Source organism: Schistocerca nitens, chromosome 3, assembly GCF_023898315.1.
Source record: "Schistocerca nitens isolate TAMUIC-IGC-003100 chromosome 3, iqSchNite1.1, whole genome shotgun sequence".
In the NCBI taxonomy this organism is placed as follows: Eukaryota; Metazoa; Arthropoda; class Insecta; order Orthoptera; family Acrididae; genus Schistocerca; species Schistocerca nitens.
In genome coordinates this window covers 746,476,348-746,497,570 of record NC_064616.1, presented here as the reverse complement: position 1 = coordinate 746,497,570, position 21,223 = coordinate 746,476,348, and the positions used below count along the sequence as shown (strand labels likewise).

Sequence of the window (21,223 nt, the reverse complement as noted above, 5' to 3'; positions counted from 1 at the left end):
AGTTTCAGTTCTTTAAGGGGGGGGGGGGGGGGGGCAGCCATTGTCTGAGGTATCCCTCTTGGCAGTGTTACAAGAGACCTCTGTATTTGTACAGCTGCTATGCCAGTCGAGCGTTGCACCTAGAGATCCTCCTGATGGCTTCCCATACTTTTCTTGTGGATGTGAACCTCTTGACGGGGTTCAGTAACTTTTGCCAAGACCTCTGCTTACTCTCCTGAACTATTTGTCTGGTCTTGCATGCATGATTCGAAAGTATACAAGATTCTCATATGTAGGGCATTGATTGAATATGTTCATAGCCGCCCTCTTGTGCCTGATTGCAGAATGACATTCATCATTCCACCAAGAGAGAAGTAGCCTACGAGGTGTTCCTGTTGACTTTGGGATGGAAGCATCAACAGCGTGGTGAATCACATCTGTAATGAGAGCCACCCAGTTCTGCAGTGCTCAGAAACAGCTAACTGCCTGTGAAGCATTCAGTTAGCCTTTTCGGAACAACCATCTCGGTGGCTTCCTTCCCGGATCCGTTCCATCATGCAGGTGGATCCAGATAGGGCAGTGGTCCCTACCACTCCCCATTGAGCAGCGTCTGCAAGGGCAGGTGAGCTGAAGGGGAGGTGTATGGCTGTAGACGGACCGGTAGCGGTGCTAAAACTTGTAGCTTGACCCATGTTCACAAGTATGATATCAGTAGTGCGTACCAGATCCTCAAGTATATGACTCTTGGGGCCAAGTGGTTTTAGAACTCCATAGTGCACTGTGTGCATTGATGTCCTCAAGGGAGAAAGGGACAAGGTAGTTCATCAAGAAGATGAGTGAGGTTCATACTGTCAAGAGGCTCATGGGGAGGTAGGTACGCAGAGCACACCATGATGGTAACATGGGCCACTATGTGAACAGCAACTATTTGTAGTGTTGTGGTTAAGGACACATGTGAGGAGTGAAAACTGCAATCCTTGATGAAAACTGCAACCCCATCTTTCACCCTGTCACCAGTAAGGTCATCTTTTCTGTAGAGGTGTTAGCCTCCAAGTACAGATGTGTCAGTCTCTTTAAAATGAATCTCTTGAAGACAGCGGCGAAAGGGTTTCTCCTGTACAAGGAGTCTCAGTTCCTCCAGAAGAGTCATTTATCCACTTATATTCCACTGGAGTATGGGAGCCATTTCATCAGTGTGGTCTTGATTTAACCCGTCCTTACACCAGGGTGTTAAGGTGCTTGTAGAGTGAGGTGGCATGGACAGCTGCCTGCGTTCGGTGCTGAGGCATCAAAATCCAAGCCCCTTAATAGACTTTGGGGTACCAGAAAGCCCTTCTAAGCCTTTATGGATGTAGAAGGGGGACACTTTTTCAAATGTTCCCTTCTTCCTCTTGATCAGTTAAAGACATTCTGATTCATGACTCCTTGAGCCCCATTACTAACAAGTTGATTATGGATGAATGGGTATGAGTACTCCCAGGTGGTACACCCATCACACTGGGAGAAGAGGAAGATTTCGAGGGCTCATCTCTGTCCCACAAGCAGCTAGGGAAATAAGGGTCCACTCAGACAGAGCCCCACATGTCTGAGTAAGCCTTATAAAACTGAAGCGTGGCATGTTCCCAGAGGTTGCCCACTAGCAACTGTTCCACCTCAACGCCATGCACGTCATCAGCGTGCAGCATACCTTGACATTGAGGGTTTTATTATGGAGGTTTATTCCATCCTTGCAATTCGGGTGGTCACGCAAAGATCCCTGTTCCCTGACACACACAATGTTCCACCGCTGCGCCACACAATGGTCGCTGAAGCGTGCCCAGAGCTTATGGAGAGACAGGACTGGTGGCGCTTACCAGCCCCCAGCTCAGGAACCCCAGGGTCACCATGCCTGTACCCAGTAAATGAATGCTGAGCCCCTGAGGGCCCAGTATTATGACAGAGATAGACATAACCTTTAAAAATACTTTCAGTACAGTTTTGAATAAATATAAATGTGTATTAACTGGGACACCAACCACCATGAACCACTGATCATTTGACAGTGAGATGCCTATATGAAACAGATAACAATCCATTGGTGCAACTGCATTAGAGGGATATCTGTGGAGAGGCTAGATGGACATATGGTTTCTGAAGAGGGTCAGCAGCCTTTTAAGTTGTTGCAGGGGCACGTCTGGATGATTAACTGATCTGGTCCTGTAACTTTAGCCAAGATGGATTTGCTATGTTGATACTGAGAATGGGTGAAAGCAAGAGGAAACTATTACAGATTTTTTTTTCCCAAGGATATGCAGATCCTCTGGAGTAAAATACTCTGGATGTAAACTGGGCTTCCATTTAGATCTCTGGGCAGGGACAGCTCAGAGGAGGTTGTTACTATCAGGATAAAGAAAACTGTAATTCTATTGGTCTGAGTGTGGAATGTTAGATCACTTTACCAGGTAGGTGGGTAACTGAATTCAAGTGAGATGGATAGATGGGTTTAATTTAGATATAGTAAGTGGTCAGGTCAGTACAGGATTATCAATAAAATCAAACAGGTAATGTAAGAGTAGGTCAAATAATGATCGAGAAAATGAAATGAGGATAAGCTACTACAAACAGCATAGTGAATGCGTTATCATAGTCAAGACAGATGCAAAGCTAAAACCCACTACAGTAGTACAAGTTTATATGCCAATTAGTGCCGTAGATGTTGAAGGATTGAAAGCAAGTATGATGAGATACAAGAAATTATTCAGATCATTAAACGAGACAAAAATTTACTTGTGATGGAGGACTAGAATTCAACAGTAGGAAATGGAAAAGAAGAAATAAAATAGTAGGTGCAGGTTTCATACACATAATATAATGGTAATACTGTGACTGCAAAACCAGATTTTAAACAGCAAAACATTTCCAATGGCAGATGTGGATTCTGGTGACAATTTATTGGTTATGAACTGCAGATTTAAACTGAAGAAATTGCAGAAAGGAAGAAATTTAAGGAGGTAGGACTTGAATAAACTGAAAGAATCACTAGTTTTTGGGAGTTTGAAAGGAAGAATTAGGGAAGCATTAATTGAAACAGGTGAAATGAATACTGAGAAGACAAATGGGTAGCATTGAGAGATGAAATAGTGTGGGCAGCAGAGGATGAAATAGGCAAGAAGACCAGACCCAGTAGAAGTCCTTGAATGTCACTGGAGATACTGAATCTAATCCACAAAAGAAGAAAATATAAACATAAAGTAAATGGAGCAGGCAAAAGGCAATAGAGGAATGTAATAAATGATACTGACAAGAAGTGTAAAATGGCAAAACAGGAATAGCTAGATGTTAAACGCAAAGCTGAAGAAGGATGAACGACTAGGAGAAAGATAGGTGCCACCTATAGGAAAATAAAGTAAACCTTTTGTGAGAAGAGAAGTACCTGTTTGAATATTATTAAGAGCTCAGATGACAAGCACTTGCTAGGTAAAGAAGGGAAGGCTGAAAGGTGAAAGGAATACATAGAAGGGCTATAAAGTGACAAACTTGAAGACAATATCACAGAAGGGGAAAAGGAAGTAAATGGAGATGAGATGGGAATACAATACTGCAAGAAGAATTTGACAAAACACTGAGAGACTTAAGTCATAACAAGGCCCCTGATGTGAATTCCATACCTTGAGAATTACTGAGATCATTGGGAGACCCAGCAATGACATAACTATCGCTCCTGGTATACAACATATATGAGACAAGAGAAATATCCTCAAATTACAGGAAGGATGTAAGAATTCCTATTCCAAAAAAAGTAGGTGCTGACAGGTATGAACTGTTGCATGGTTGCAAAATACTGACATGAATTATTTTTTTAAAAGAAAGACAGTAAAAGCCAACATTGGAGAAGGTCAATATAGGTTCTGGAGAAATGCAGGAACATGCAAACTTTAGAAGATAGTTGAAAGAAAGAAGAAAAACAAATCAATATTTATAGCATTTGTAGAATTAGAGTAATCTTTTGGCAGTATTGACTGGAATACACTCATTGATATTCTGAAGGCAACAAGGATAAAAGACAGGGAGCGAACAGTTATCTACAACTTGTGCAGAAACCAGGCTGCAATCATATGAGTCGAACACATGACAAGGAAGCAGCAGTTAAGAAGGGAGAAAGACAGGAAAGACAGGGTTGTAGCCTGTCCCATATGTTATAGAATCTGTATACCAAACAAGCAGTAAAGGTAACCAAGGAGGGAACTGAAATTCAGAAAGAAGAAATAAAAACTGTGAAGTTTTTCAGTGACATTGTGATTCTGTCAGAGATGGCAAAGGACTTGAAAGATCAGTTAAATGGAATGGACAATGCCTTGAAAAGAAGTTAGAAGGTGAATATTAACCACGTATGTTGAGGGAATTGTATTAGAAAATGAGACATTGAAAGTAGTAAATGAGTTTTGATATTTCAGCATCAAAATAACTGATTATGGGAAAAGTACAGAGGATATTAAATGCAAACTGACAATAGCAATAAAAGCATTTCTGAAAAACATTTAAGTGTTGGTTGGTTGGTTGGTTTGAGAGAGGACCAAACAGCGAGGTCAGCGGTCCTATCGGATGGAAGGAAGGCGAAGGAAGTCGGCCGTGCTCTTTCAAGGAAACCATTCCGTCATTTGCCTGAAGTGATTTAGGGAAATCATGGAAAACCAAACTCAGGGTGGCTGGATGTGGGTTTGAACCTCCGTCCTCCCAAATGCGAGTCCAGTGTGCTAACCACTGCGCGCCACCTTGCTCAGTTAAATTTAAGTGTCGGGATGTATTTTCTGAAGGCATTTGTCTGGAGTGTAGCCTTATACAGAAGTGTAACTTGGACAGCAAGAATTTCAGATAAAAAGAGAATTGAAGGCTTTGAAATGTGGTGCTACAGAAGAATGATGAAGTACAAATGGGTAGATTGGATAACTAATGAGGAGATACTGAACTGAAATGGGGAAAAAGAAATTTGTGGTACAACTAGTTTAAAAGAAGGGATTTGTTGATAGGACACATTTAGAGGCACCAAGAACTCATGCAATTTACAGTTTCACATTTTCCCAAGTTTTAGTAGTAATGATGAGAAATTACTGATGTCTGAAAATTATTGCATAAATACAGTTGACAACAATGTGCTAATTTTGTTACCAAAATGGATGTCTTGGTATCTCAGTTTGATACAATCGTTTGAAGAAATTTAATTCACTGTACCTTTTGTTGCATAGTAAGATTTGTTCTTGGATCATGAGTGTCATTCTTGGACTAAACCATTATCTACCACACTCTTGTTTTGAGTATGGTAGCAGAAGTAATGTGATTTGAGGTCATTCAGGTTGTATCATCCAGTGTTACACAGATCACTGATTGAAAAAAAAAAAAACACGGGCGTCATGAAAGAACCCAGTGGAACACAAGTAGTAGTTTTTACTAAGGGAGAATGTTTGTTGCCTTATGTTACTCATGTAGGATGGATGGAAATATTTACACAGTCAACTTCAATTTTACTAATAAGATGTCAAAAGACACGGTTTATTCACATTCCAAAACACAAGAAACACATTCTTATTTCAAAAAGATGTTACTGTTTCACTAAGAATTTCCACACGAGATGCACTGGTACTTTCACAACAAAAGGGCTGGCTGTTACACAGAACATTGGGTCTCTTAAATTAAATGTTTAGCTGAGTGATCATAAACAGTTCTAATATTTCTGAAAGTATTGGTACAATGGGGACCAGTAACTAGCACTGAGGGAGCCGTAGAATGTGATCTTTAATTACCAATATTCACTTTTCCACATAATCACCAGCCCATTGGATACATTTCTGCCAACGATGAACAAGTTTTCTGAAGCTGTCAAGGAAGAAGTCGACACACTGTTTCTGCAACCACAGTCTCACAGTTCTCTCAACATCTCCAGCAGAAGCATAATGATGTCCCCGCAGATCATCTTTCATTATCGGGAACAGATGGAAGTCAGACAGTGCTAAATCTGGACTGTATGGAGGATGCCATACGGTGGTGAGATTCAGTCTCTGAAGTTCTGCTGTGTTGGCATGTCAAGTGTGTGGTTTGGCATTGTCATGCTGCAGGAAACCATTTCCCTTTTACTTTTGGTCCCTTGTTAGGTGTCGTTTCAGAGTTCGCAGCACCGCTATGTTACCCTCTGAATTTATTGTTGTTCCATGATCAAGGAAATCAACATGGATAACACCATCTGCGTCCCATAACACTGTGGCCATGATTTTTCCAGCTGAGGACTGCGTCTGATTTATTTTTCTGGGGCGAGTCTTTGTGTCGATATTCCACAGAGTGACGTTTCATCTCCAGGTCATAATGGTGCATCCATGTTTCGCCTCCTGTCAGAATTGAATGGAGAAATGCATCACCTTCATTCTTGTAACGCGAGAGGAGTTCTTGGCAAATTTCAAGTCTGTGCACTTTCATTTCAGGAGTCAGCACCTGAGGTACCCATTGTGCACAGATCTTCCAATAGCTAAGCAAAGCAATAATGTGACCCATATGTTCTTGTGAAATGCCTATTGTGCTTGCAATTTCTCTCTGATTGATACCATGATTGTCCTGAATCAATCTGTCAACATTTTGCTTGTGAAACTCGGTGGTTGCTGTTACAGGATGTTTCTCACGCAAGTCAGATGTTCCCGCTTCAACATCTTTAAACTTACTCACCCAACGACGCACAATACTCACATCAACACAATCACCATAAACTGCTTTCATTCTCTGATGAATCTCCTTTGGGGTGACACCTTCTGCTGTCAAGAATTAAATGACTGCACGTTGCTTAAATAGCATTGACCGACCATTTGCGCAGGGTTCCATACTTTACACTGTAACAACACAACCGTTCATTGCTAAGGCTTCCCGCCAACAGGTGCTGTAGAGAAGAGGCTACGGAACAAACAGTACCTGCCGCATACCAATGCTGCCTACTGTTGAAGAGTTATGAAAGTGGAGGCATTACTTTTCACCCTTGTAGTTACAGTAGTTAAACAGTGATGACGAGATGTGCATAGGATGGACTAGCATGGAGAGGTGGATCAAACCAGCCTTTGGACTGAAGACCACAGTAATAATTATACATCAGTGGCAGTTTGTATTTCTAAAATTGGGGAATTAAGATAATTTTTAAAGGTCACTGGGTGTGGTAGTATGCCAATGAAAGACCTACCCTGTTGACAGCTGTGTAACTAGATGCTCTGATTTATGAAATAAGGGAATTTCCTCAACAGTCTTAAGTCTTCAAGTGTGTAAAAAGGATTTTTCTTAAACCTCTTATGAGTCACATTTTTTAAGGAGATTAAGCAAGGCATTACATGCCTGGAGAGGCAATGTACTGATAGCCTTGTATCTAAATATTCATAACTGCAGTGTGTTTTCTTAAGTACAGTTGTAGGTGTGTTTGATACATATTCCTGTAAAATCATATTGATACATATTATCTCTGAAATAAGATCTACAAGACATAATTTTTTGCACTTCCAGAGATACAGCAATAGCTATTACTATAGTGATGACTGGAATGTTACCTATGCTGGTTGTTCAATGAGACAGAATTCGGATGTGTGTGTCAATTTTGGACTCCACTTTGGCGTTATAACCTCAACTCTTATGGCCCATTTTGTCAGTTGTCTTGATAGATCCTTAAGGCTAGTCAATCAAAATAGAGAGTACTATTCCATTATGATTGTTAATAGTCTACCATAGAAATAGAGACTGGATTTCCTGATCTCCAAAATAACAGCAAGATACTCCTTGATTTTACAGGAATTGTTCGATGATTTGAAGAGTATTCTGTAGCTAAGGCAGTCATATTTTCAGTACCTTCTTAGATTTACACTAGATCTGTGCCTATCATATAACTGCTAGCAACAGTAAGTTTTTCTTTCTTGGCATTGTTGTCATGCAGTGCCAGGACTGGGGAAGGTGTAAACTCCTCTCGCTCCTCATTCACCTTCAAAATTCTGAAATATTTCAAGAACGGAATCTAAGTATATGATTGGAAAACAGCACATGGTCTAGAACATTCTGGCTAGCAGACACAGACAGAAGTTCCCTCTATGTGTAATCATTTCTATGCGCTCAAAAGGCACAAAGTTTTAAAAGATAGGAGGCATGTGCAGAAAATAATGCATTTTCAGTATCTCATTTATTTAATTTATGGTTACAAATAATAAATAAATTGGTTCACAAAACAGATCATGCACCTCTGTTTACTAAACAAGTCTGACAAATATTTACTGACATATTCAGTCAATGAATTTATCATCATGGGAGCTACTCCATAACAACACACACACAAAGCAAAAAAATCAAACAACCTAAGTCACTTAAAACTCTTTCCTTCATCGTTATTTATTTCCTTCTAGTAAACAGGAAATCCTCAACCAAATAATATCACAGTGTTACATTTTTATTATATTACATAATGCAGGAATAATTTACATTTTCTGTTCTGAATCTGCAAGAGTACAACATTCAGGAGTTCTCTCTGTAACCTTCTTAATCTTTCTAAAGCATTCTGCAGTATCATCAGTTACTACAAATGCACGAACAGTTTCTCCATCATTACTCTTTCTGTCCCAATTTTCCATACTTGGGGAGAAGTATTACCAATACAGGTAATACACTGTGGCCCAATAAATTCAACAGTTCTTCACTCTGATTAGCTATTACTCAGTTCATATATATTTCAACTTCTATCTGTCATGTGCTACAGGTATGAATCTGTAGAGCAGGAATTCCATCATTCACTCACTGTCAATACTGTTAACTGCATATGTCAAATATGTCAATAACCATTAATCAATCAATGGTTACACATAACAAGAGAAACCTTGCCCACTGAAACTTGGTCCACAGATATAATAAAATGATGAAAGGTCAAGAAAGTGAGAATGACAACAAGATTAACCTCTTACCTGTACTACTTCAGTACATGAGCAGATTCTGACAGCAAAACATAGTGTCATTTCAATAAGACCACATGACAAAACTCCTGAGAGCTGAACATCAACATAACATAAAAAGAGAGAGAGAGAGAGAGAGAGAGAGAGAGAGAGAGAGAGCGAGAGAGAGAGAGAGAGAGAGAGATCAAGTATAACTAAAGATAAATTCAGTAAATTTGTATTAAAAATATTTAGATGCAATGTATATCAGCTTTAATTTATCACAGTTTTGCAGTTTAGCGTGGATAAATAATATATACATATATTTTGAGCAAACCTATAATAATATTTTGACAAACTTGTCAGATGAAGATTTCAAGTCTCTGTCCCTAGTATCACAATCAATCATGCCAGTAAACAGAACACAGAGAACACTTACTGTAACAGTCTTTATATGCAATAGTAAGTGAATTACAATTAGTATCTGTGAGGCAGGAACGGATCATTCAGAACAAGTCCACGATATGCAACACTTACATACATACACAATAACACAAAAACAAAAAGATCATCAACCAAACCTAAAATGCCATAAACAGATTCAGGAATTATGTCCAGTGGTGACAACAAGTATGCAATTGCAACACTAATGCAGAAACCCATTCGCAACTGGAAGAGATAGAAGAGCCCTCTCACAGAAAAAAAATCTGCTGTGAAGTTGCGGATTAAAAAAGGAATATCTCTGATAAACTCTGGTATCTGAAACAGACACAAAGTAAAAACAATGAATATTAGATCATATATAATAACCACACTATCTTGCGAAGTCATGCTGGAATAAGGGGTGGGGGTGGGGGTGGGGGTGGGGATGATGACGATATTGAATGGCTATCTCTTGTAATATAAGGGCTTCAACTGTATATAAAGAAATATTTCATCTAGAAGTTACATGGAATACAATGCTGTCTTCACAAAACTGTTACGAAAAATACTTCTTAAACAGTTTAATTGGTGGTACAGGTGATGACGATTTGTGTCTGATAAAGGTAATTAGTTCAGCATGCTCACAATTAGTAGTCAAATTTGTTGAATCTATTCTATTTGTTACCAATATTTTGTATTTTTCAACAAGACCAAAATCCACTAAACCAGCTGATCAAGCCTTATGATGACAAAACTACTTTGGTAAATGTTATTCCACAACTGACTTGATGCAAGAATACTGAACAAACATCGAAACCATTAAAGAAAATTTTATATCCTACTTACCTTTTTATTTTTGATGTATTTCAGTTTATATTTTGTTTATTTCTATGTCTAATAAATATCCAGAAACGAAAAGGGCTTTTTCACCTCCCTCTTCTAAATTCACCTTTCCAAAACTCCCACTATCATCACCATCATCACCATCATCATCATCATCATCATCATCATCTACAGTGAGCTGTTACCATTTATTAGCCTCTCTAACTCATCATAGACTACTTCTCCTTCTTCCTCCTCCTTACGATGTTTCAGTATACCTTTTGCTTATTTTTAAAACAAGCCTTGATATTCTGTCCAAGATTCAATCGATAATGGTAATTCCTACACCCCCTCCAGCCCAAATTGTTTAAGAATCAAGCCTACACTTGAATTTCCTCACGCCTACGTTCCTCTAAAATAAAATAGATGTCTTTTTTAATTTTATTTGGTCTTGATTTTATCACTGCAATGTTGGTAACACAACTACACCTGATCACATGCCAGAACATCCCTCTAGTCTCTATCCAATATTGTCATTTGGCAGTCAATAAGTCAGTCGATCTACGCGTCACTTTTATCTTTGGAGGCACGAGTGCCTGGACTCTCAAAAATTCATGAAGGGGGTCTATAAGACTGCTACCTCAGAACAAAAGCTATATATTAACACAAAACTATCACATAACAATGGGCTTGGAGACAAGGAGTGAAAATGAAAGTATTTATTATGATATTGTGACCTTCATTTTAGGATATGAAACTCAATATCATAAATCAGGTTATAATTATCCTGAGAGAACAAACTTTGTTTTACTGGCCTTACACCAGGAGTTCAGCTCACACTCTCTCTCTCTCTCTCTCTCTCTCTCACTCTCACTCTCACTCTCTTTATTGACACTATGTTCTTGCAAATATTTTATGTGCATTTGTGGTATGTTTGACAATATTTTTTTTTGTCTAACCAATGTGGGCACACAAATCATCATATATTTGTGATAGTCCATTTCCAGAATCTTCAGTTGTTGGCGGTTAACTCTAAAAGGTGCCATGGCTTGTAAAACATTCTTCTGGAGGGGTGTGTTGCTGACCCTTTTCTCCACATGAGGATGTACTGTTTCTTACCCTAACTCCTTCAGGAAAATTCTCCATTTATCAGATCTGTCCTCCTGGTAGTTGGGATGCTGCTGTGAAAATAATCACAGGTGCTACATCCATTACATTTGTCCATAAATCAAAAGGCTATCCTCTTGACTGTCACTTGCATTTTAATGTACATGCCTTCTGGTCAAGAGAATCAACTCCTGATTTAGTTCTATTATTGAATAAAATTCTCTCTGGCTTCTTTTTACGTCCTTCATCTACCATGGCATCATGGTGCAGAGAACTGAACTGGATGACACTTTTACTCTATTTGGGCACATAACCTACTGTTGTCAAATTGTCTTTAAAACCACATAGTCAAATGATGAAGATGAAACTTCTCTGGACTATGAGATCTTCATCTCTGATGGAATTTCCTTATCATTTTGTCACTGCTGTAATCTTTTCCTGCAATAGTTCTTCAAATGACAGGAAATGTGCAAAATTTTCCGTTCTAGTATTTGTTGAGATTCCTCTCAATGTCTTTGTTAGTGTTTTCACTATAGTTGAAGCAACACTGGTTTGTTTTTCTGATCAGACCGCAAAAAAATGCATTCATTTCCTAAGATTAATATTCTGCCAATTTTTTATTGATAACAACAATGTACCTACCTTCTAAACTAGTACAATGCACATTTCCTTCCTTCTTTGTGTAATAGTCCGATGTTTTCTTAGTGTGACAGTTACACTATCTATTATTGAATCAGGTGGAATTTCCATGATATTGTGTACTCAAATTTTGCTTTAATCCACTCAGTTCCATCATGACCAATAAAGAAATCAGCACTTCTGTTGGCTATCTTCACTTGAAATGCTACAAGATGCAGGATCATTATCCTGGGGGCTATCACTGTCTGAATCACTGTCATCTTCCTGATCAAAAAGAGATGCATCTTCAAGCCACTCAGGAATTGTTGATTCAAAATTTTGATCACTTTTGCTGAATTCAGATGATGATGTTTTGCTTCTAACAGATTGTATGGAATGCCTAAACTATCTTGCATAATTATTTTGTTCATGAAACTAAACTTACAATCACCTGAAGCAACTGTGGCATTCATAAATACACTCACCTTTCAAAAGAATACTCAGTTGTTTGCAGTACTTCCAACAATGAGTGTAGGTGTGCCAAAATGCTAGCTCTTGGCAGTAATCTTGCCAAAATGATGTACAGTTCATACCAAAGACAAATAATCAATTACTATTCATATCCAAGATAAATAAGCTATTTGAAGGATGGTTTGTTTGTTAAAGATGTGTTATTCAAGGTGGAGCTGTTGCCTGCAACTGTGGCTAGGCCTGCCCACCTTTTATTGCTCGGGTATACAGGGTGGTCCATTGATCATGACCGGGCCAAATATCTCACAAAATAAGCGTCAAACGAAAAAACTACAAAGAACAAAACTTGTCTAGCTTGAAGGGGGAAACCAGATAGCGCTATGGTTGGCCTGCTAGCTGGCGCTGCCATAGGTCAAACGGATATTAACTGCGTTTTTTTTAATAGGAACCCCCATTTTTATAGCATATTCGTGTAGTACATAAAGAAATATGAATGTTTTAGTTGGACCAATTTTTTCGCTTTGTGATAGATGGCGCTGTAATAGTCACAAACATATGGCTCACAATTTTAGACGAACAGTTGGCAACAGGTAGGTTTTTTAAATTAAAATACAGAACGCAGGTACATTTGAACATTATATTTCGGTTGTTCCAATGTGATACATGTACCTTTGTGAACTTATCATTTCTGAGAATGCATGCTGTTACAGCGTGATTACCTGTAAATACCACATCAATGCAATAAATGCTCAAAATGATGTCAGTCAACATCAATCCATTTGGCAATACGTGTAACGACATTCCTTTCAACACACATGCATTGACAATGCGCTGACGCATGTTTTCAGGTGGTGTTGGTGGATCACGATAGAAAATATCCATCAACTTTCCCCACAGAAAGAAATCTGGGGATGTCAGATCCGGTGAACGTGCGGGCCATGATATGGTGCTTCGACAACCAATCCACCTGTCATGAAATATGCTATTCAATACCGCTTCAACCGTACGTGAGCTATGTGCCGGACATCCATCATGTTGGAAGTACATCGCCATTCTGTCATGCAATGAAACATCTTGTAGTAACATCAGTAGAACATTACGTAGGACATCAGCATACATTGCACCATTTAGACTGCCATCGATAAAATGGGGGACAATTATCTTTCCTCCCATAATGCCGCACCGTACATTATCCCGCCAAGGTCACTGATGTTCCACTTGTTGCAGCCATCATGGATTTTCTGTTGCCCAATAGTGCATATTATGCTGGTTTACGTTACCGCTGTTGGTGAATGACGCTTCGTCGCTAAATACAACGTATGCAAAAAATCTGTCATCATCCTGTAATTTCTCTTGTGCCCAGTGGCAGAACTGTACACGATGTTCAAAGTCGTCGTCATGCAATTCCTGGTGCATAGAAATATGGTACGCGTGCAATCGATGTTGATGTAGCATTCTCAACACTGACGTTTTTGAGATTTCCGATTCTTGCGCAATTTGTCTGCTACTTACGTGCGGATTAGCCGCGACAGCAGCTAAAACACCTACTTGGGCATCAACATTTGTCGCAGGTCATGGCTGACATTTCACATGTGGCTGAACACTTCCTGTTTTCTTAAATAACATAACTATCCGGCAAATAGTCTGGACACTTGGATGATGTCGTCCAGGATACCGAGCAGCATACATAGCACATGCCCGTTGGGCATTTTGATCACAACAGCCATACATCAACATGATATCGACCTTTTCTGCAATTGGTAAACGGTCCATTTTAACATGGTTAATGTATCATGAAGCAAATACCGTCCGCACTGGCAGAATGTTACGTGATACCATGTACTTATACGTTTGTGACTATTACAGTGCCATCTATCACAAAGCAAAAAAAGTGGTACAACTAAAACATTCATATTTCTTCACATACTACATGAATATGTAATAAAAAATGGGGGTTCCTATTTTTAAAAAATGCAGTCGATATCCGTTTGACCTATGGCAGTGCCATCTAGCAGGCCAACCATAGTGCCATCTGGTTTCCCCCTACAAGCTAGATGAGGCTTGTTCTTTGTAGTTTTTTCGTTTGATGCTTATTTTGCGAGATATTTGGCCCAGTCACTATCAATGGACCACCCTGTATAGTTTAGGTTTTTTTTTATGGCCTATGTATCATATTTGCAAAAACTTGCTATGACACAAAACATGTCAGCAGGTTTCAAAATGAACCACATTTTCTCTATGAAAATGTTGTTACAAGCTGGCCATTTATATAACTTGATTTTTTTATCTTAATCTACAACAAAATTTAATAAATATAACCAAACCACATAAAGATACTATCTATCTAGTAATTCTTCTATGGAGCAGGAAGAGTTATCAAGCACATGTGGTTTCAGTTTGTATTTTAATTTAATTTTACTATCCACAAAATTATTTTACAATCGAATAAATTCTTAAAATCACTCAGTAAGTGGTCAAAGATTTTTATGGCTGAATACCTCACTCCTTTCTGTACTACACGATGACAGTGACGTACAGTGTATATCAGTTCTCCTTCTAGTATTATATTTACGAATGTTACTGTTGTTTTCAGAATGTGATTCACTGACAACAAACTTCATAAGAGAGTAAACGTACAGTGACGAGGTTGTCAGATGCTCAACTGCTTAAAGAGCTGTCGACAAGAGGTTCTGGGTGGACACCACATATTATCTTTATTATTTGCTTTTGTGCAACAAACACTTTCTTCACCAATGAGTTGAATAGGATGCAGTGAGACATTAGTGAATGAAAGTAGGAAAAGTAAGTCAACTTTTTCTTACACTTGCATCTCCAAAATCTGATGTCATCAGTGATGCAAAAGTTGCACAGCTAACACATTTAAGGAGATCTGCAACATGTGACTTCCAGCTCACGTTCGTATAAAAATAAACACCAAAGAATTTACAAAGATTCTGTTTCATTTATTGATTTACTCTCACACATATAATCCTGTGGTCAGGCCTGAATTGCATGTATTGTGTTTCAGCTAAATTCAGTGACAGTCCATTGGGAGAGAACTAGTTATTAATTTTCAAGAAAATATTACTTACAGTTTCAAGTGTTGGAGTTACTCTGTTACGCTTGATTATTACACTTAAACAATGAAAAATCCAGGATGAAATAATGACAATATTATGAAAAGAATACACTACTACTCACCATATAGAAGAGTCACCAACGTGTGCGCCGACACACACACACACAACACTACTCATTTATACATGTCTGCTATATGGTGAGTGGCAATCTATCCTTTTCATAATATTGTGATTATCATACTTGTAACAGCAGCAAAGCAAACTACATCTGATTCTTGGATATATAATGGCAGACCATTTATACGTAACAAAAACAGTGGACACAGTATCGATCTCTGTGGCGCTTGTAAACATGTAGACCATTTACCAGCATGATCTACAAAATCACATCATCTGTGCTTCTCTAGGAGAATACTGTGAACTAAACAATCAAATGCTTTCATCAAGTTACAGAAAAAAGTTGGTAATATTTTGTCATTAAAATTTGTATAATTGGTGAACTGACAGGCAGTATGTTCTTTGGAGACCCCCTTCTGAAATCCAAATTGATGCAGACTAAATTTTGAGACAGGTGTGCTAAGGTTCTTACACACACAATTCTTCCCAGAGCATTCCACAAGGAGGTAAGTCGTGAGACTGGTCAGTCATTAATAACATCTGTCTAGACAGAATAATAATGACTCAAATTTTTGTAAGAATATTTGAAAGTTCCCCAGTAGGAATCTATATACTGTAACAGTTATAAATGACTTTTCTGGTAGCAGCAATTCACATGCACAGACTTCCAATTGTTGATCTAAGGAGAAACTACTGGTATCAATAGATTTGAACTTAATGTTATTTCCAACAAACATGACGACTCCTCCAATCTCCTTATTTTAATTAAGAAATGGACTGCTAATTTATCGTATTCCAAGTTCAACACAAATGGATTCCTGTATTGAAAGGACGCTCAGGCAGACATAATACATCCAATTACTTTTGACATTCGAGACTGTGTAAACAGACAAGACTTTCTTCACTTTAGTTTTTCAGTCCTTTAAAATTCCAAAGCATGATGATAAGGTTATTCAGACAAGTGTGACCATTTATCTGGACCTGTTTCAAAGCAGTCAGCTTGAATGAGGCAACTAAAAAAAAAACCTTCTCTCGCACCTATAATCACAGGAATTCTGCAATTGGTGGCCAAGTCCACACTCTTCCACTCCCCCCTCCCATGTTTAGCTGTCAGTTCAGATAATCTATCTTTCCCCTTCCTGTTATTGTGTAGGCCGTGTCTTGCATAATCCTCATCTCCCAACAGCAGCAACTGGCATAGTACTAAAGAGAGCTCCGTCCCAAGTCAACAACAAATCAATCAGTTCCAGATTAACTCACCCGATGGCTTCATTCATCCAAGCTTTATCATGCCACTGCAGAACCTCAACAAAGCCCATGTTTGTGTGTGATGTTGTTGCCTGTAGATTCTCCGGGTCACTCCTGATGCTTTATTCTCTATTCTTTGCCTGGCTGTTGCCTGCTCCCAAAATTATCAATCCCTGGTTCTTTTCACTTAGATCCCTAATCAGTTCCTCAATATCCACTATCATATGACCCAGGCTAGCACTAGGTTTTACAATAGTTGTGACCTAGCACCTTAATCCTCAGTTTTCCTGCATATATTGTCCGACACAATTCCCATACTGCTTCCTAGCAGCAAGACCTTTCTTCTCCCTGAACTTAAGTTTCTGACCTGTCTTCTGAAACCTGCAGCACCCTTCTTTCCTCTACAGGTCAATCGAACTTCTTCACAAACTACTCCCTTTTCACCCCTCTCCTGTTATCTTTTTTCATACCTCACTGTCTTCCCACCCCTTGAAATGCTCTAATTCAATTTTTGCAGCCTCAATCTCTGCCTTAATGACAAAAATTTTAACCTGTAACTCTACACTCTTCCTGTCTTTTACACAGTAACTACAGATCCATGGGACAGCCTCGTTAGAAATGCCTTCTTTTGTCCAACTGCATTCACCACAGTGAAACCACAATTTACAATCCCCACACATCAATCCTAAACTATTAACTAGCTAGTGGCAGCATGCACATTTGTTAATCTTGGTGACTACTGTTTTATTGTTAACAATAATTAGCTGGGTTAAGTGAGACCAGTCACTGAGTTGTTTACTGACTGTTTATTTTTTCTCGAAGATCCTAATTTCTGTCAGCTTTTATTATAACTGTTGTGTCGTCAGTAAATAAAATTATTTTGTGGGCTGCAATATTTAATATCATGTCATTCCCATAGTTAAGAAGAAGAAATGGTCCCACGGCAGACCTTTGTGCAATACCAGGATGACTGAGGCTGTCTTTCACATGCACTTTGAGACTAATCTAGTTTTGTTGTCCAAAATCTTATGCTAACCTTCTGTCTATGGCTGAATAGGAATGACTGAATTCATTCATTTGATAATCCCCTAATGCAAAAGGTTTCAAATTTCCTAAGGAGAACAGTGTAGTTAACCAGGTGAAAAGAAACTTCCTGGCAGATTGAAACTGTGTGCTGGACCGAGACTCGAACTCAGGACCTTTGCCTTTTGGGAGCAATTGCTCTAGCACAGGAGAGATTCTGTGAAGTTTGGAAGGTAGGAGACAAGGTACTAGCAGAATTAAAGCTGTGAGGACAGGTTGTGAGTGTGCTTGGGTAGCTCAGTTGGTAGAGCACTTTCCCGCGAAAGGCAAAGTTCCCGAGTTCGAGTTTCAGTCAGGTACACAGTTTTAATCTGTACGGATGTTTCATATCAGCGCACACACTGCTGCAGAGTGAAAATTTCATTCTGGAAACATGTGAAATGTTTTCGTTAAGTCTAGGAGTATTCCTGTTACTTGCCTTTAGCATCCACAATTTTTGCAAGGTTGTATATACAGTCATATATAGCAGCCACTGTTGGTTTCTTGATTCTGAAGCCCTGCTATGAGTGAGATAATATATGATACTTCTATCACTAGCAAATAGCACTATTTTTGTTACATCAGTGTAAGATGGAAGGCCATTTATACATAGAATGAACAGAAGTTCTTGCAACAACTTTAAAGTTTATTTGAATACCACAGACCTTTTTACTATGATTGGTCTTTTGGAGATGGCATGCTTGTGCTCTCCTAGAATCTTTATAACTGATCTACCCAGTCAGGTATAAGGGGTGGGGGTGGGGACCCACAGTTAAACATGTATTCTGAACTGTGGTGCTACTGGAGGACTGAAGTAAACACAAATACACACACAAATCCTTTTTTTCCACATATGCATTGAGAATCGCATAAAATGTAGCACCCTTTTTATTTTGTGAATAGTTCACAGAATGAAAATGAGGTTTTCAGTACATAATGTGTGGCATTTAAATCATTTAAATAACACAACTGTGCAGCATCTCCTATTGTGCAGCCACATGAGGCAAGGCTGGTATTGGAATACAGTTGACCTTGAACCCTGTCTGCTTTAGTCCGCTTCTGAGTTTTGGTTGTAGAGCAGTGTGTTAAAGAGAGAGAGAGAGAGAGAGAGAGAGAGAGAGAGAGAGAGAGAGAGAGAGAGAGAGTCGTCAACAGATTGTTTTAATTTGTTAAGGGAGGTGTATGATGATAATACTGTCACGAATGCGAGTTTCTGAATGGTGCAAACGGTTTTCAGCAGGTCAGTATGAGATACAAAATGAGGAATGCCCCAGTGAATCCATGAGTTCAAGAACTGAAGCAACATTCAGAAAGTTCTGAGGAATGGTCAATGTCTGAGTATTTGGATGATCACAGACATTTGATGAGCATGAATAAAGAGACAGCAAGACAACTTTTGCATGATGAATTAAACATCTGTGGAAGAATGAAACCTGGATTCTGCATAAGGACAATGCGTCAGTCAACAATGCCATATTTGTGAAACAGTTTTTTTGCAGACAAGAGAATTCCTGTGCTCAAATAGCCTACATATTCACCAGATTTGACTCCTTGTGACTTTGATCTGTATCCAAAAGTAAAAAGTACATTGTTGGGAACACATTTTCAGTCTGTTGAAGAGGCAAAAGAAAAACCAGCACAGTTGTGGGAGAGGGAGTCAGGTGGTGACCTACAGCACAGCTTTGAATAATGGAAGACACACACATGCAGTGGTGTATAGATAGGGGAGGGATGTATATTGAAGGGGATAAAAGTTAGTTGTAACTTCATTTGCAGTAAATCACATTCCTGATACCACTCTCGTTATTTAATTGCCACATCTCATATGATAGCAAACAGAGAGGCATTCAATTTAGTGTTGTACTTTACAATCTTAACTATTGCATCAACTGAGAAATTCAGCTAGATATGTTTTATTACAGCCTTTTTTTAAAACTATTTACGATAACAATTACGTAATGCTTGCTAAGTTTAACTTTGTAACTTTTCCAAAAGTATCTGCAAAATGTGCTCAAAATGAGAGCAACAATGGCTGATATCTGTTATTTCATTTACACACAAACAAACAAGGTTCTCTACCAGCCTCTTTTCATTATATCAAAGCTTTTGTCCTTTTAACTTGTTTGCGTTGCAGAAATAATAAGAAATGTCACATATCAACATGCCTACTATAATACATCTCATTTCTACTTCAATATTTTTTTGTGTGCTGGCGTGTACATGAATGAGAAGTTAAATAAGCTACTCGGATATGATCAGTGTCACAGAAATTCTGGCAGAACAGTACAACAGTATACGGATCTCTATCTTCACCACCAATGTCTGTCATGTCATGTATTTGCATACGTTATCAGGACACTAGTGGGAATGGGCTACATGAACAACAGTGGATGAGAACTACATATGACAGAGCACGCAAAGAAGCTGTTCTGGCTATGATGCCTATCAATCCATATGGTGAAACAATGAAACGAGACGTGTTGGCATGGACTGTGGACTCAGCCATATGTAAGTCATTCATATTTTGCAACAACATAAATTCCAACCATTTCGTACGTCAATATATCAGGCGCTCTACGGATATAGTTTCTAATGTTGTATATAGTTTTGGAAGTTTGATCAGCAACACAGGAGATGCTATAGTATGTTTTTGAAAAGTGTGCTACACTGACAAAGTAATAGTTACAAACCATGGAAATCTAAATTTAGATAGCTGAAAATGCTGTCCCCATCAAGGTATGTCAACAACACCTGTCGGCAGCTGAGGGTTTCAATTAATTATCATTCATTCTAGAGAAGCTGCATGGTCATCAATGGTATCTGTTCTTTAGAGAACAGTTACTATATTCACATATAGAAATCTATCTTGTTTTCATTTGACGTGAGAGCAGTAAATGAAGAGGAAACAACAAAAAATCAGTAAATGTAAACATGCGTCACACGGAGACTACCCACCCCCATAATAATTCAGACTGCTCTGCATATCAGAACATCACAAATTTAGAAAAAAGAAGACTTTTCAAAAATAAGTTCATTTTGTAGCGCACGTCTTTCTGAAGAGTCTGATACATAAAACATATATCTTCGGGAAATGTAAGACATGTTATTTGGCCTTAAGTGTGCTGAAGTGCAGTGTCACACCTCTTCAAACAACATTCTTATACCACTCTGTGGAACTCAAATGTGTATATTTTGTAATGGATGCCATCAAACTATTTCAGGACAGTGGAAATTAAAATGGCCTGTAGTCTCTCTCCTGCTTCCAGTCGGCCGGTTTGACATCTTGCCCCTTTTAAAAATAAAATAAATAAATAAATCGCAATTAATACTGGATGAGATTATTTGTAACCAGGAGAACAAGAGCTCTTCAGAAAATGTTGACTCTTTATT

At 38.6% G+C, this 21,223-nt stretch overlaps 1 protein-coding gene across 1 annotated transcript in view; it reads right to left on the bottom strand.

The window, feature by feature from the left end:
• Positions 1-8,148: 8,148 nt before the first annotated feature.
• Positions 8,149-21,223, bottom strand: part of LOC126248732 (E3 ubiquitin-protein ligase RNF170) — a 117,834-nt gene continuing 104,759 nt past the window's right edge. Inside the window, exon 6 of the mRNA XM_049950051.1 lies at positions 8,149-9,644. Coding sequence (XP_049806008.1) covers positions 9,363-9,644 — 282 coding nt within the window. The 3' untranslated portion in view covers positions 8,149-9,362. The remainder of the gene's footprint in view (positions 9,645-21,223) is intronic.